This window comes from Aquila chrysaetos, chromosome 17 (genome assembly GCF_900496995.4).
Source record: "Aquila chrysaetos chrysaetos chromosome 17, bAquChr1.4, whole genome shotgun sequence".
Taxonomy (NCBI): domain Eukaryota; kingdom Metazoa; phylum Chordata; class Aves; order Accipitriformes; family Accipitridae; genus Aquila; species Aquila chrysaetos.
The window spans coordinates 21083853-21100549 of record NC_044020.1 but is presented as its reverse complement, the minus strand read 5'-3'; the positions used below and the strand labels follow the sequence as shown (position 1 = coordinate 21100549).

Genomic DNA, 16697 nt, shown 5'->3' with positions numbered 1-16697 from the left:
ATGAGAAAAGCATAAAGTTGAGATGGGATGTTCTGGCCTGTTGTGTAATGATATTGTCCAAAACTTTGACTTTATTTAAATTTACACAAAAATATATAAAATGTAAACAGTACACCAAGAAAACATACCATCTTGATAGTGAAAAAAAGTATTCTATAGAAAATGTCAGCAATATTAAGAGATTCTTCTGAAGTCCAGTGAAGATGAGGGTTTTTTTCTTCTGTTGGAAAATTGGTCTATCCATTTTTCAAACAGTCCTGGTTCTAATGAGCCAGTCTGTTGTTTGTAACCACAGAGGAATATAACAAAACTTACCATCTACAAATTACATTACTAAGTAAACAAAGGTCCTATTGACAGCAACCTCCTATCTGTCCATGAGAAGGTAATAGAGACCAACAGCAGGGAACTTAAGCCATCCATGTCTGACTAGTTTAATAATCATTTGTGCTGACTGTTTTGCTTGACTTTCTTAAATAATGTCATTAAATGTTTTTGTTTTAAATAGGATACATCAAAAAAAGGGAAGCAAACATGGAGGATAAATAATTCTGATGATATATCTTCTATGCAAACAGTTTACCAGCGTGCTCTATATAATGACTTCCCACAGATTTTGACGTGTGGAATAGAATCTGCTTTGCATAATCTTTTGCCTGCACTGGTAAACTGTGTATCAGGATATTTACCATCTTTATTATTCCAAGAAAAGTTGTAACTGAAACTCAAGGACAAATGTGCCATTTGAACTGCATCGGCAATTCAGATTCAGGGCCTTTATGTTCTAAAACTCTGCTTGTATCAAAGCAAGAAACCAGTCTGTGATGACTAGTGGAGCACGACACTTTCTTCTTAATCACCTCTGGAAAATGGGGAGGGGGTGGAGGAAGGTTGTTTCTGTTCAGGAACAAGCTCACACTTTTCAAGCCTGCCATTTTGCTCTCTGAATCCATTATGCATTTTAAAGAGGAAGTCAGGCATTTTACTAAAAAAGAAATTTCCACCTTTGTTCAGAGCTAGACTGCCCTCTGGTAGAAATGGAGGCCTGACACCCTCGCAAAAAGATTGCTGGGTTGTAAACCAGGGTCTCTTTCTTCCATATGGAGAAGGGCTCGAGTTCTTCCTCCACCAGCCAGGTTGCAAAAGCAAAAAGATGCTGATCATCTTTACTGACCGCTTGTCCGGGGGCATCCAGTGCTTTTCAGCTGACAAAACGGAGTAGGAGGAGCCCCACTCAATCCCTTTGCATCTGTCATGCTTCTTGCCAGGTATAGAGCAGAATTTTCAGAGGAGCGGAGGATCCACAGCACTGGCTGGCTCCCTGTAGCTTTGTGTGTCCCAGATACTTTGAAAATTGTATCTTAATGGTTTTTTTCACTGGCTAGGTGTTAAACAGCCTGCTCTGTTACCAGAACTTAAGGACAGTCTTGGGATACTCCTGCATATTTCTCGGAGAAGACCTGGGGAATGCTACAAAAAGGGTGTGAAGAACTGTGCCTACCTGCTCTTGACCCGCAAGAGGTCCATGAGAAGACAAGAAGTACAGCTCTGCTCTTACTGAAGGGGGATGGACAGAGGCATCCACCATCTTATAAGATCACACCTCTATACTATAATCCAAATACTGAGCCTGCAGAGGAACAGGTCATATCTGCCTTCTGGCCTTTTTTCTCCCTCTGTATGTATCTCCTCTGTTCTGAGCCTACTTTATTGTTCTGCTCTCAAACATACAACTCTTCAATTCTTTGCCGGGTTACAACTCCCTATGCTACACAGACCTTCTGTTTCCTGTGAATTCCCAACTTGACACTGCCCTGACACCCCTATCCCAAATGCCTGAAGTAAGATCTTTATTCACAAAGCCTTAACCATGTTCGCCATTCTTCTTTACAAAATACTTCTTTTTCCTTCCTGCTATTACTGTCATGTGGCAGCCAAGCCTTTTACCTGGTTACAACCAGAGATCTCTTTTGAGAGACACTCTTTTTGACAGCACTGTCAAACTGCTTCATTGCTGTCACTTGCTGAGCAAGCGTGACTCGATATGTCCCATCTTATTCCCAAGCGAGACTAAAGCTTCGAGTGAGCACCCCAGATCAGCAGTAGGGATGGAGGTATGTGGTAGAGCTACTGCAGGGAGGGCATCGGAATTCTTTTGGTTGGGGCTGGTTGTAAGCCCTGCACCTTCACCTGCTCACAAGCAGGAAGAGGGGGTAGATGGTCCTGTACAAATTCCAGAGAACCTCTGATTTCAAAATGTAGTTACTCACTGAAAAAGGTTGCAGAGGGAGACACTGGCAAAAAGCGTGGCTTTTTCCTATGGAAATGCTGCTGCTGTTGTAGAGTTGCCCAAGAGCTGTGCTGCTTTAAACCAGAGGCATAACAGGAGCATGTCTTTTCTGGAGAAGGTTATCAATAATCTTTATTATTGGATGATGCTGCTGTGTTACCTGTTCCATCCACGCCAAGAGCTGGGGGGGACTTTCTATCCCATGACACAATTATCTATATGCTTCCACTTGTCTGAGTCCCCAGTATACAGTGCCCCAAACTCCCTAAGCTTCAGTGTATGCTCTGCTCCTATATTTTTTCAATAGCTCCTGACAGAAGGCAACTGTTCTCCCTCAAGGTAAGTCTCAATGCTGTCTCCTGGTAATGGGGATGAGGACTGGGGCAAGACCAGGGCCAGAAGTCCTTCAGGACAGGTTCAACTGGGCTGAGCTTAACGCAGGGTGATTGCAGGCTGGTTCTTGCTGTTTGGAGGCTGTGTCTGTCCAAAGGGAAGGACAGTTCAGAGCATTCTGTTCTCAGACAGGTGTACTTCTCTGTCTTTGACTCAGCTAATTCCTGCAGAACAGAGGCTGACAGCTCTGAGCACTGAATGTATGCTTTTGCATAATGGAGGGGCTTGCGCTCAAGAAGTTCTCTACTACACATCTAACCTGACTGCAGAAGAATTTCTGTCCTGCTCAATCAACTCCCTGCTCTGCCCATGTACCTCAAGTTCAATAATTGGCTCCCCATGGTCCAAAATAATACCTTTGGGTTTGTTTTTTACACAGTGTTTTACTTCTGCCTGGCAGCTCCATCATCTTGTTGTTCTAGCCTTTCACTCACAACAAACATTTTCAAAACATAACACTCCTACCCTGCAGCCCCGCTTCCACTCTTCCCCCTATGACCTCACTGCATACGCCTCTAAGCACTTACCCAAAAGTACCAAGTGCTTGAGTTCCAGCTGTCTGTCTTGTCACTTCACTCCTGAGCAATGGCACCCTTGACCAGTCCACTTGCTCAAATATAGGGTACCTAAGCAATGACCTCTGGCAACAAACTCTGCCAGTTTAATCTGACATCTTCTAAACAGCTGCTTTGCTGAGCGATTAGAAGCACAGCTCCCTGCTTCTCTGCCTCATGCCATGCTTATCTGCCTTCCAACACCTGATCACATTTAATCTTGCAGGTCTTCTGTGGGCTAGGCCTGGGATATTAAGAGTAAGTGTCCTTCTCCCTTTGTGACAACAGAGATGTGAAACTTCTTACTGCTAAAGATGCAAATATCCGTGACTTCTACACTCAAACAACTTCCCTTCATAGTAGTTTACGTGCTGCAACAGCTCATTCCCGTAAATAGTGACATGTAAATACCAGCAGAGAAAGACCAGAAGGAGAAGCCAAGACTTACAATTTTCAACAAGCTGGCTGCAGTTACTCAGACACTGGTGTGATAGCTTTATAGCTTTTTGTACAACTTGACAGTGGTGAACATAACAGGATGAAATTAAGGAAAGGATCCAGGCAGAATATCAGGCAAACACTTACAGACGGAGAGAAATAAAGTAGTCTTTGTGAGGGTTGTGATGAAATCCTCACCAAGTGGGGCTTTGAATTAGGTTGGGCAAAACACTGGGAAATCTGCTGTGGGAGCAGTAGGTAGGACTGCTTAAGGGGATTTTTTTCTGTTGTTCCCCCCACCTTTTTTTATATAACTGCCCTCTAGCAGGGCTCCCACCAGAATACTTAGCAGGAGAGGAAACTAGTCTTTGGGACTACTATGTTCCAAATATAATGATGTGAGGTGGCCATCAAAGCACCTCAGCTAACAGGCACAGCAAGGGATCACCTGCCTGGAATTGATACCATCCCATCATCCCAAGCACAAGAGCATTTCATAATTTGCTGGAGACATGATCCCTAGTTAGCTGGCTCTTGGATGTCAGTTGTGTGCACGCACCCTTTCAGGAGCAAGAAGTGAGGTAAAAGGGAGATAGGATGTCTTGAGAAACCCAAGTAGGGTGTTGACAACTGTGTAACATGTACTAGCAGAAAGTGTGCCAGAAGCCACAAAGTGGGCCTCTTCTGCAGCCTCATGACCATGATATTGCCTTCTGTCTGCATCTTTCCTTCCCCCTGGGCCTAGATCCAGGTTTATGGCTTTCCCTTCAGCTCTCCTCCCTGAAGACAGATGTGCCGTGTAGCTTTGATCAGTGTTCACAGCAGTCTGTTAGGATTTCCTGATCAGAGAATGATGATTTCAGTCCAGGCTGGAGGACATGAACTACTTACTAGAGGACATCTGCAGAGAAGAAGGAATCACGACCTTCTGCCCTCACAGGCAGTACTGGCAAATCGATCCTAAACAAAATACAATTAAGAGGCTACTGGCACCCAACAGTTTGTAGTCCTAAAGCTTTCTGAAGTCCTCTCTTATTTCCTGTTTACAGGCAGGGAAACCCTGAGAGTCAATCAGAAGGGATGGAACTTCAACTTCTAATCACTGACAAAAATCTTCTGGACTGAAATTCACATGGCAGCCTAGTAAAACATTTTTCACTGTTGGCCTCAAGCCGAGCAGTCATTTGTGCTAGGCAGACAGAAATGCAGATCAGGGAGTCCAAAATTCCTCCCCAGAAAAACTGAAATAATAATCATCATCTCAAAGTGCTTGAAACAGCTTCTGAGGGCAAATAACCTCTAATAAGCACAGGAGAGAACTGCAGTTCTGAAAACCACACACATCCAAATCTGCTTTTGCGTTTATAGGGTGTGCTGGGCTTGGCTGGGATAGGGTTAATTTTCTTCATAGTAGCTAGTATGGGGCTACATTTTGGATTTGTGCCAAAAACAGTGTTGATAATGCTGAGATGTTTTCATTACTGCTGAGCAGTGCTTACACAGAGCCAAGGGCTTTTCTGCTTCCCACCCCACCCCACCAGCGAGGAGGCTGGAGGGGGGGCACAAGGAGTCGGGAGGGGACACAGCCGGGACAGCTGACCCCAACTGACCCAAGGGATATTCCAGACCATACGATGTCATGCTCAGCATGTAAAGCTGGGGGAAGAAGGAAGGGGGGGACATTTGGAGTGAGGGTGTTTGTCTTCCTAAGTCACTGTTACGCATGCTGAAGCACTGCTTTCCTGGAGATGGCTGAACACCTGCCTGCCCATGGGAAGTGGTGAACGAATTCCTTGTTTTGCTTTGCTTGCGTGCGCAGCTTTTGCTTTACCTCTTAAACTGTCTTTATCTCAGCCCATGAGTTTTCTCACTTTTACCCTTCTGATTCTCTCCCCTGTCCCACTGTGACGGAGGTGAGTGAGCGGCTGCGTAGGGCTTAGTTGCCGGCTGGGGTTAAACCACAACATAGGGGAAGGCAGAAATACAGATTTTTGAGTGAGACTTGTTTTGCATTTACAAAATACAGAAACTAGTCTGCTGGTGGTGTTCTGATGTTTTAGACTAAGTAAGTTTCTGACTTGTAAAGTCAGGATTCACCTATGAACAGCAGGAAAAAGTGTATTATATGAAGCAAGGGGTTGAGTAACCAAATCTCATGTGATATGGCCAACATGGCCTGAGAAATACTGAAAAAGTCCTAATGATCACTTACTCAGTGATCACAGAAAACACACACATTAGACAAGCAAAAATCAGTTGTTCATGCTATGGTCTAGCCTAAGCATGCTGCTAAGAGTGAAAGCAGTAAAGACAATACTCGGCTGTGTTCCCACAGAAGCTTTATTGAGTATGTAGATACGTGCGCCACCATTTGTCCGTTAGCAGAAGGATCAGGTCTTTTCCATGGCAATTTCCTCTTTTGACAGGAGTTCTATACAACTGGGATGAGTTGTCCTATTGCACCAAGAGAAACATACCTTGTGTTTCCAGAGGTCACTTTTCAGTGGAAATATCAGCATTCGCTTTATAGGTTCTTTTTTACATTTTCAACTGATGTTTGTAATGAAGGCAGCTTTAACCATTCAATAGAAGTCCATCTTACTGCAATAGTGACTCTATCTAGTCCTCTAGGTACAAAATAATAGGACTGCGGAAGCAGAAGAGCTATACAGCTTGATCTCCATTTCAGCCTGGGAAAAGGAAGCCAAACCAAGATTTTATGCTGCAATCCAGATAACCTATTTCAGTTTGACTTGAGTCACACAGAGGTGATTTTTCAGATGTTTGCCCCAGCAACCTTCAGAACAGCCTAGACCAATGTGTTTCTGAAGTCAAAGAAGGAAAGAAAAGTATTTTGGGCTCCCACCTAGGGTAGAAGAATACAGGAGATGTGGAACTTATGGACAACACTAAGCCAAACCCTTTACCAGCCCAAATATTCCCATAACCCTACAAGAATAAAATTATTATTATTATTATTAAGAGCTAATTTAAGGAATGTACAGTATTTACAGCCATTAAAACTACACAGAATATACTAAGTAATAGGAGAACAAAGTAAAGGGAAGTAAGGACAGAGCTAGGAGGAGGTTCCTAGGCTCTTTCCTCTTGTACATAACTGAGGAGTGCATCCATTTCCTCTGACACCTTGAGTAGCAAATGCCATTCAAGGCCTACCTAGATGTTTTCTTGATAACCTCTCTCCAGAGACTCTCGTCTCTAGCACAAGGTTAGAAAGGTTCTATCATCTTGTGCCACAGAAAGTCTATTGCAGCTTATAAAGGGAGCTCATAGCAGCCAATGGGCCTTCCTCCCAGCTTAGCAGGAGTCAATAATGCCCTCTGTTTCCATAGATGTGGGAATTAGTCAAAAGTAGACAGTCTCCTTAGACTACGTGAACAGATCTCAGAAGAGTAGAGTGCTTTCTGTAATATCACAACAAGCCAAATTCAGTCCTCAGGCCAGTTTACTTCAGTTCAGGTATCAGCTGAGACCAACTAATGTCCGTTCCTAAGTTTTCATCCTCAAGACCAGGAAAGCTGATATCTAGAAGGATTTTGCTCAGACTGTCATTCATGGTGTCCAGGATAAGGCCCTCCATGAGTGATCGGTTTTCAGTAAAGCCAGAGGCTGGCAGTTCAACAGATGATTGCTTAGTAGACTCATGAATAAAAGCTGGAGAGCTTGTGAGGGGGGCATGCACCATGTCACTGGATTCTGTATTGAGCAGTTCCCGAGGGGACTCAAAAAGGGGATTTTTAAAGGGTGTGCTGTTAAAACCCAGCAAGTCCTGGTTCTCCTGGAAGGGTGTGAATGGCAACTGAAGGGTTCTCACTGGACTGAAGTCCAGCTCGTGACTTCCCTTGGCTAACGATGCAGACTTCCAGGGGTCAAGGGCCCCTAGTGGGGGGGTAGTCGTTGCTGAGACCTTGCTGGGAGTAGAAGAAACAGGCAATTTGCTGAACATGTCCTTGACGGGTGTTTTAAAGGGCCCCTCTTCCCCCTGCGAGCAGCTGAGCTGTGATACATTCTCAAGAGGCTGGCCTTCCTGGAGGAAGGGACGGTCTGCCCCTAACCGGAAAGGGTCAAAGCCGTTGCTTTCTGGCAAAACAAGGACAGGCTCTTCTGAGCGAGGCAGTGCTAGGCGTTGTTTCCTTCTGGATCTGCCCATTTCCCGCCTCTCCCGCCTCTTTATAACTAGCGTGTCAGAAGCACCCTTAGGTGGAGACTTCAGTGTGGTGAATTGTTTCTTCTCCTTTGTGGATGAGACAGGTTGGAACAAGCCTGGCTCCTCCTTTACCATTAGGGTTGAGGCAAATGGGGACAGCCAGTCATCCAGTTGAGAGCCTTCTTCCTCCTTTATACAGACACTCTCAGGGAAAGAAGCTGATTCCTCACCAGGCAGAGAGCTGCTCTCCTTTAGGGAATGGGTTGGGGAAAATAAACCTTCATCACATTGACTCTCCTCCTTAACAGCAGCCATGGGTAAAGAGGATGACTCTTCTGTAGAGAGTGACGTCTACAAAGAAACACAAGCAATATGCAGTCAGTAAGCAAGGATATCTAACCCACCCCAAATCCAAATGATAGTGGAAGGAAGAAAAGAAAGGCTGGCACTTAAGGACAGCAAAACAGCCAAGAGAAGGCTCTTCAGAAAATAGTAATTGTAACAACAGCTAGAGATTGATCTCTGTGTGAGGTTGATACAAAGAAGCCCAGAGACCACATGGGAAGGATTTTAGCTAAGTGACTAGAAGTCATGTCCTTCAGAGCACTTCTGCTATAAGGAACTTCTAGGAGTACAGGCAGAAGGAGAGCTGAATATTTCTGGAAAAGTGTAACCCCTTTGATTACTTCTCACACTATCTACATGTGAAATAAGAAAATGAATGAGGACAGCTTTCCCAGAAACCAAGGAAAAAGAAAAGAAAAAAATTGAGGTTATAGAAAGAAAAAGAGCATGGGGGAAAGATAAATCATAGCAGGATAGAACATAGAGCAGCAGGCACACAAAGGAAAACAGGATTATGGTTAGACAGGATGGAAGAAGTTAAAGCTTTGCAACATCTAAGCATCCAAGTCAGTGAGATGCCACGAGAAAGACCTGTTTAATAGCTGTTTTGCTTGAGCCCAGAATAACTGGAAACTCCACAGAATTAGCAAACAGCAGGTACTGAAAACCTCTGGGAAGAGACTACATGCAAATAAATGCTCTTTCAGAAGTTTGCTGTGTTATGTGTCTCTTCAGAGCTATCAAAAATCTGAATGTTTTAGAGGCAGAACAAAGCCACTTCTCCCATTCTTATTTCTTCACACACAAACAGTAGGGAAAAGTTTTCTTGACTACTCCATAGAGCCCCCTCCTCTAATGAATTATAGTAACATCCTTATAGCAAGTCAACTAGCAGGTAGTAGTCACCCTGGAGACAGAAGAAGACAGCAAGGATTGTCACTGGCTAGTTCCTTAATATGAGCTTAGAGTGTCAGAGCACTTAGCAAAGATGCACAAAGGAACCATATGAAGAACAGGGTCCGTAGAAGGCAAGAGCTATAGCAAAAAAAACCAAAACAAAAACAAACCAACGAACCAACTCCCCAACCCAAAAAAAAAAAGAGAGCCAAAGGAAAAAAACCTCGGAAAACAAGAAACCAACCTTTGGAGCAATGCGCACACGCTTATTGCTCCGGAAAGTCTCTGAGCTGTTGAGGGATCCTCCTTGTGCCGTGGAGAGAGGAACCTTCATAGAAGGCTGCAAGACAAGAGGCTGACTCAAAGGAAACTGGATTGGAACCAGGTAGGAGTTGATGCGAGGAAGCAAAGGCTTCATCTTTCGGCCTGGAAGGGAAAAGAATGGATTTGCTAGCCTCTTGCTCTTCCTCTACTGCCTCTTGAAACCCAGGCATCTAACAGGAAGTCCTTCTAAATACCCCAAAGTAAACATCTGATCAGAGATAGGCTCACCTGCCTTCTCTGCTAATTTTGAGGCTACAAATCCCAAGCCAGAAGGCCTGATGAGCAATAGTCCTTCATACAGATCCTAGCCCTGCAGCTGGGGCAAGTTCTGCTCTCACTCCATTTGAGTACCTAATCCCCTCCATCTCACCATCTCATCCTCTCAGACACAGCAATACTGCCTCAGCTCTAAACGTGACAGTAGGAAGCCTAAAAGCTGGCAAACCTGGATAACAATTTCCACTTTTATTCCTAAGGGAATTGGGAGAGTGCCCCAGATATATGGGACTGATTCTTTTTGGCCTAGGCTGATGTAGACACTCACGTGCATTCTGGGGTTCAGTTTTGCTGCTGCCATTGCTTCCCGTGTTCTTCTGGGGATCTGGAAGATGTTTCTTTTGGTGCTGCAGTCATTGTGAAATAAGAAAGAGGAGAAGGAGAAAAGACAGAGATTTAAAGAGAAGAATCCATTTTTATTCCGTCGCCTCATTCAGAACTGTGAATCCAGAAGCCTGTGCTGCGCTAATACAGAGAGAGCAGCTGTTAGCACCCAGCACTCATGCCAGCTCTATCTCTGTGCCACTTGTTGTTTTGCAGCCATGCCATCTCAAAGCCAGCTGCCAACCAAAAGCTGTGTAGAAAAAGAGATGGCATGACAGAGCTGCTCCGGCTGCGGACTCTACTGCAGAAGTGACCTGGTTTCGGTGTCCTCAGTGCCTGAGGAAAGGTGAATAGGATAGCTTTATTGTATATTGGATCTCTATACAAACCATAGACCAGGGAGGTGTTCAAGTAGAACAGCAGAGGCAACAGAGGAATCGCAAGTCTAAGCAGATGGAAAGGCGGCCAGGGCTGTAGCTGTGACAGAAAAGTGTTTGATTGGCTGCTTGCAAATCTGTCATTGTTAAAACTGCTGAATGCAAGAGAGACAGCAAACAGGTTCATCCTTCTGAGATTCACAATGCAGCTGGGTTCCAAAATGAAAAAGGAGCACGCAGAGATCCTATTCTCTCTGGATCTAAGCCCCAGAACAGACTGGGACTGCTGCCATGGAGATGAGCAGTTTGCCAGAAATCTCTGTCTGGGCTTGTCCTCTGAAGCCTGTTGGTGCCCATCGCAGCCTACTTCAGCACTAGACTTCTAGTTACTCAAAGCTGTACAGCTCTACAGCTGTAGAGAGAGTGTATCATCTGAAGACAATTAACCTTTGGCTTGACTCCTTTCCCCAAAAAGGGTGTGCATGGAGCTGTATGACTAGGTGCAGCAGTGACACAGTCCCCCTCCCCAGGCCTCTTCTCCTTTCCTTCAGTGACTGGCAAGAGGAGAATGGAAGCCCAAGCCCCGAGCCAGAGGGTAAGTCTTACTGATTCAGAGTGCTCAGGCGATGTTGGTGACCCCAAGTCCAGCGGCTGGTGGCAGCAAGGCATTGAGAGGAAGAAAAATAAGATGAAGTTATCAACCAAAGGGGCAACAAATGGGATGTTTTAAACTTGTATAATCTGAGCAAACAAGAGTCAATCTGCCCACCCACTGCAGAAAACACAGAAGAATCTAAACACACCTATACCAGACTCACAAGCTCTGTTTCTGCCACAAAATGGTACACTGCCAAAAATACCTAGCTGGGATAGGGCAATTCCATCCTATGACTGTCTAATCAAACAGCATAGGAACTCCTGGTTGATTTCAGTGGAGAGCTGCTTGCTAGGAATTTGAATCAGGCCCGTAGAAAGAAGTTGAACAAGCTCACTATTACATTTGGCACACCACCTGAAGAATAAACACATCCCACAGAAGCTCCAGTTCATATGCACAGCCACAGCACCTTTTCTTTCAAATACAGAGCTTGACTATTTGTCAAGAGAAGTGACTGAATCCAGCTTCTACAAAAGGTTGATGTCAAAGCAGCTTAACTTTCCTGTTAAAATAAGGTGCACCTGGCTAGTGTGGCATTTAAGAACTGTACAGCCTGTCCCATTTTCTTTGCATAAGGCACTCACCTTAAATACCTGGTCCAAAGTTAGGCAACGGTTTGCATCAGGGTGAATAGTCCAGAATGAGATTTTACCATTAGCAGAGGTCTCACGGACAAACATATCATGAAGGGACAGGTTGTGCCGAATGGAGTTCTGGGGAGAAAGGAGTGAGGGGGAGGTTGAAAAGCAGTAGTTTTATTACCAGCACAGCAAGGCCTAACTCAGACATGACTGCCCTGGCAGAGGGGTTACATTCCAAAGTGCAGACAACATGTACCTTTATTTTCACTGCATACCCAGCCAACCCATCAGTTTACCCGAGACCTCTATTCTTACTCCAGTGATCAAACATCCCATCATCTTGCCTAAGGGAAATGAGAAAAGGGATACAAGAAGTGGAACAGGGAACATCTGGAATGAGAAGGTATTTGGGGTGTGGTGTTTAAATTAATGTCCATGTTGCTCTGCAGGCTGGGGAACAACTTTTCATTTTTATCCAGCAGGCTTATAATGTCAGCCTGTGGCCCACAGCAACTTGAGAGCCTGCTCGTTACCTTCCAACCTGGCTTAGCCACGTGTTTAAAATACGGGAAATGATCTTCAATCCAGGTGTAGATGTCCTTCAGAGTCATACGCTTCTTCTCAGTGCTGTTGATGGCAAACTGGATCATAGCCATGTAGGAGTAAGGAGGTCGTTCTGATACTGAATCCTGCCATGAGGAGGCGGCGGCAGCGGTAGGAATAGCAGCAGCAGCAGAATCTTCTTCAGTCTGAGAGACAGAAGGAATGATGTGTGAGTGCTCACAAAGTTGACAAGAAGGGCCATGGAACATCCCTGGATCCTCCAAGTTCTGCTATTGAAATCAGTAAGGGCCAAACTCGGGTTACTTAGAGATGGTGAGGCCTAATTCTTGCAGGTCTTCTGATCCACATGGATTACTTCCCTTTCAAAAGTTTTAGCACATGCTCTGTCATCTTCTCCTACTTACCTTAATTCTTTCCTGCAGAGGCATCTGGTTTTCTTTCTCCATGTCTTTCTTCACAGAACAGGGACTTAGCCCATCAGATCTCATCTTCCCCAGCCACTGGATGTTAGTTAGACTATTGTCCAACACAGAGCTCATTGTCTCGCCACTGCCTGTTGGGATAACAAGCCCATAGCTCTGCTTACTCACACGTAACCCTCTCCCCCCTTCATCTCAAGTGCCAAAAGGAAGGAACTAGTCACGGTTCTGAAAGAGGTATCCCTGTCTCAAGATAGGGACAAGATGGTGTTGCAATGCTAACTTTTCTTGTGGAAGGAATTCAACCTTGAATTCCTGATTTCATGTGAATCTGCCCAATTTCTGAAAAAAATTGCAGCCTTAAAAACAAACATTCAAACCAGACTATTGCTCTCAACCAAAACAGGACAATGTTGATCCAGTACTTCAAGAATTCAAGTATTTTTAGCCAGAGGATGAATCTAGTAAGCAGAGGCCAAGGAAGGTGGTGACAAACTCCAACTGAAAGACCTAGCATAAGACCCCAGTCAGAAGCTCAGATGTCTCCAGGTTTTTGAACTGCAGCAATGAAAACTAACACAGTTTTGTTGCTTCTGGTGAGGTTGACTGTAGCAATGCAGCTATTGCAGCTGTCTGTGGGTTCTGTCAGACAGTACTATACTGTGGGATAAGATTTACTACAGCCCAAGAGCTACATAGCTATTTTAAGTTGCAAATACAAATTTGATCTGAGCAGTGTTTCAAAGTAACTTCTAACATTTATTCAGCAGTTTCATGACACAGCCAAGGAGAAAACAGACTTGCCACTTACTTATTAAAGGATGGGAATCATCTCTTTTTCAAAGCTCTAGGACCTTACGGTTTGTCACTGACTAGGGTACTCTGTGTTAGTCCTGAATTCAGCCATAACCCTTTTGCTAAATGAAACTTTTGTTCTTCTAGACTTGATTTCCTCAAGCCAGCCCTTCTTTTTTCCCCAGCACTAAAATTTTGCTTTGCTATACACCTTTATATGCCATCTCTTCCAGCAAAAATGTATCCACTAAGATCCTTCAGATTTCACTGCATATGCATAGCTATGTAGATTATTAGAATCAAATCCATAGCTCTTTTGCAATTAACAAAATATTTTTCATTAATGCATACTGAGATCCAAGCACTGCACTCATTGGTCCACATCTCTTTGTCTATCTGTCAGGACAAAAAAAAAAAAAAGATTACATACTGTTGCTCTCCTGTTCCTGTCCAACCGCAGAATCAGTTCCTGAATGCCAGAGCGTTGTCCCCCCTGCAAGACCAGGTGTCTGTGTAACATTCTTCTCTCTCTCTTGACTATCTGCAGCCTTGGTTGCCGCACAGCGTTTCTTCTCTGATGGGAGATGCTGTGATGGTGTTGGACCTGCTGAACGGGACGTGCCCCCACTGCTAATGAGAATGAACTTGTTGGGCCCATTGTTGCCACATTCTTTTCCTTTTGCTGTCAGTGCCTCTATGATGCTCTGGATATCAGCATTCGTAGGGATGGCCACCACTTGTGTGTTGGGCATGGTGGGATGGTCAATTATCTTTATTCCTGCTGGGAATTTCTGCAGGCCACAGTCCATTTTGTCTCTGGGTTGGCTGTTGTGTTGGTCCTCCTGGCTGTGCTCCTGCTTAGGAGTCTTTCCATCCTGTCCACTGTTCTCATCTCTTGTTGAAGTACTGGATGCATCCTTCTGTGGGAGGGTCAGTTTCCGTCTTTTGAGAATTAAGGGCCTGCGAGGGCTGGTCCTCATTATTGATCTATACAGTCACTCTCCATTGAAAGGAGAGGAACAAATCCTGCAAAACAAAAGATACAACATAAGAGTGCAGATGGCAGGAACAGCTAGGAAAGGAGCAGCATATCACCACAGGCCTCCCACAGAGCACACATTCTCAGCAATTGCTACAAAGCTAGAAACAAGGAAGGAAAATAAAAAATGAAAGCATTTAATAAGGTTGACAAGGCCATTGGAAAATAGTACTGTACCTCCTTTATGCACACCTTGTGTAAGCAGGACAGGAGAAATATTTGCAGAGTAGGTAATTTGCATCACAAGTTGGGAGCCACGGAGTACATAATAATGAGGAAAGTATGTACATGTGCTTTACACAAAGGGAGACTAAGACTTAGCTGTAAAGTGACTTGGCCAGCATCAGCCAGCAAGCTGGAGGAAAGAAAAGCTAGAACATAGAAAGAGCAGTCCTTGTTCTTATATCTCATTGCTGTAACCAGCAGATAGAAAGAGAGAAAAGGGCATTTAAGAGATGGTTTAGGATCTGGGAAACAGAGATTGTCCCAAACACTGCAAAGGCACACAGTAAATGCAGCAGAAGTTAGGTGCATTAAAATAAATGTAACATAAATGCTTTAGTCATTCCTTCTGTAAATTTGTCAAGAACCGGATAAATCCATCGTTGGGCAGCATACAATTTAAATGTTAAACTTTTGGACAACAGGCAATTTAGATTATAAACCAGAGGAGGTAAAATTTAGAGATACTGCTTTCAGGGTAAGATACAGTGCGTCCCTTCAGAGAACACCGCTTATAAATGCCATGCCATTCAAGAATTAGGTGGAGGCTGCCTCTTGCAGCAAACTATACCAGCACAAGAATACACAAATTGTACTTATTGTTTATCATTAGGGATGGCAGGCAGAATAGAAACAAATAACAACAACAAAAAAAGAGGCCTTTCGCATTGGTAGATTTGACTGGGCCAGCTAGTAAACAAGAAAATTCTCAGCAGGGATCACCTACATAGATACAAGCGGGAAAGGGTCCGGCAGGCAATAAACGGAGTTGATGCCCTGCGTTACCCAGGGGCTGCAGCACCCAGGCGCACACACGGACGGCCCTTTGCGCTCCGCTCCGTTCCTTTCCGGAGAGACCCCCGCAAGGCAACGGCAGAAGAGCAACCTTCAGCCGGTCTCCAGAAGGCTGCGTTCCCTGCAGGACCGAGCCCCTTCCCAAGAAGGCCTACGAGCTGCTGCCACCAGCGAAGGCCCAGGAGCAACCCCGCGTTCGCACGGCCCCGGGGGGTGGCGTGAGGGGTACGGGGGGAGCGCTAATGAACTCCCCGCTCCCTCTTCACCCGCCCCAGCCCCGCCCAGATCGCCGGTAAGTCGCTCTGCTCCCCCAGGCCCCCCCCGCCCCGGCCCGGGCCTAGGCGTTTCCCTCTCCCAGGCGCCCGACGCTCCGAGCGCGGGTCTGGCGGGGTCGCGGCCCCCCCCCGCCTCCAGCCCCCGCGGGGACACAGCGGGGAGCGAGAGGCTGCGGCGGGGACGGGGGTGCCGGGCGCGGGTCGCGACTCACCACCTCCCCGGGCGGGGGGTACGGAGGGAGGCGGCAACGCCGGGCGCTTCCGGGCTCCGCCGCCGCCGCTCGCAGCGGAGGTCGTTTCCCGGTTTGAATTTGGCGCCCGGCGACTCGTTGGCATCACGTGCCGGCCTGGCCCAATGAGGTGTGGCAAGGGCGGGGCGGATCGGGCCAATCGGCGGCGGCGGCGGGGGATAAGGATGTGCCGGCAGGCCGCCCGCGCCCGGTGGTGGCGCGGCCCCTCCTCGGGGCCTTTGCTCCGCCGGGGGCTGAGGCGCGGGCCCCGCTTCCCCTCCGCTTCCCCTCCGCTTCCCCTCCGCTTCCCCTCCGCTTCCCCTCCGCTTCCCCTCCGCTTCCCCTCCGCCGCGGCCCCTCGGGCCGGGAGCCCCGCCGTGTGCCCGGGCACCGGCCGCCGGGCAGGCAGCCGTTGGCGCCGGTCGCTGGGCCCGGGCGAGCCCTCGTGAAGAGCCGCGGAGTTTCACCGTCGAAGGGGTGTTACGGCACACGGGGGGGGGGGGGGGGCTCGCAGGACCCCCCCGAGGAGGCTGGGCTTTCGGGAAGCAGTCAGGCTGTTGCGGGCTTACGCATTTGGTAAGAGAATGCGTTTTTCCGAAAAAGGTTCTCTTTGAAATTCCTTGTCTGTGCTCGTCTGCTTTGGGATGGAAAATGGAATTCAATGTCTTTCCAACTAAAAGTTGTTCACTAGGTAAAAAAAAAAAAAAAAAGAAAAAAAATCGTGCAAGGTATA

General features: G+C 46.2%; 1 protein-coding gene across 2 annotated transcripts; it reads right to left on the bottom strand.

Annotated features, from left to right (window-relative positions):
• Positions 1–5997: 5997 nt before the first annotated feature.
• Positions 5998–15597, bottom strand: FOXM1 (forkhead box M1). Of its 2 annotated transcripts, XM_030041522.2 has the most exons (9): positions 15392–15597; positions 13834–14429; positions 12594–12742; positions 12159–12374; positions 11629–11757; positions 10993–11037; positions 9954–10032; positions 9330–9511; positions 5998–8194 (listed from the first exon to the last, which is right to left on the bottom strand). In XM_030041522.2, the coding sequence occupies exons 2-9, from the start codon at positions 14381–14383 to the stop codon at positions 7142–7144; spliced, it is 2403 nt and encodes an 800-aa protein (XP_029897382.1). In that variant the 5' UTR covers positions 14384–14429; positions 15392–15597; the 3' UTR covers positions 5998–7141. The 2 variants fall into 2 exon arrangements, with proteins under 2 accessions (XP_029897382.1, XP_040974164.1); XM_041118230.1 differs by lacking the exon at positions 10993–11037.
• Between the last annotated feature and the right edge of the window lie 1100 nt (positions 15598–16697).

What these genes read in the sequence shown, in the direction of transcription:
- FOXM1 (XM_030041522.2), bottom strand. Translation starts at nt 14,383, where the DNA reads ATGAGGACCAGCCCTCGCAGGCCCTTAATTCTCAAAAGACGGAAACTG. An exon ending in TGGCTAAGCCAGGTTGGAAG is followed by an intron (nt 11,758 to 12,158) that starts GTAACGAGCAGG and finishes CTTTCTCCCCAG; the next exon opens with AACTCCATTCGGCACAACCT. An exon ending in GTGTGCGCATTGCTCCAAAG is followed by an intron (nt 8,195 to 9,329) that starts GTTGGTTTCTTG and finishes GTTTCTTTGTAG; the next exon opens with ACGTCACTCTCTACAGAAGA.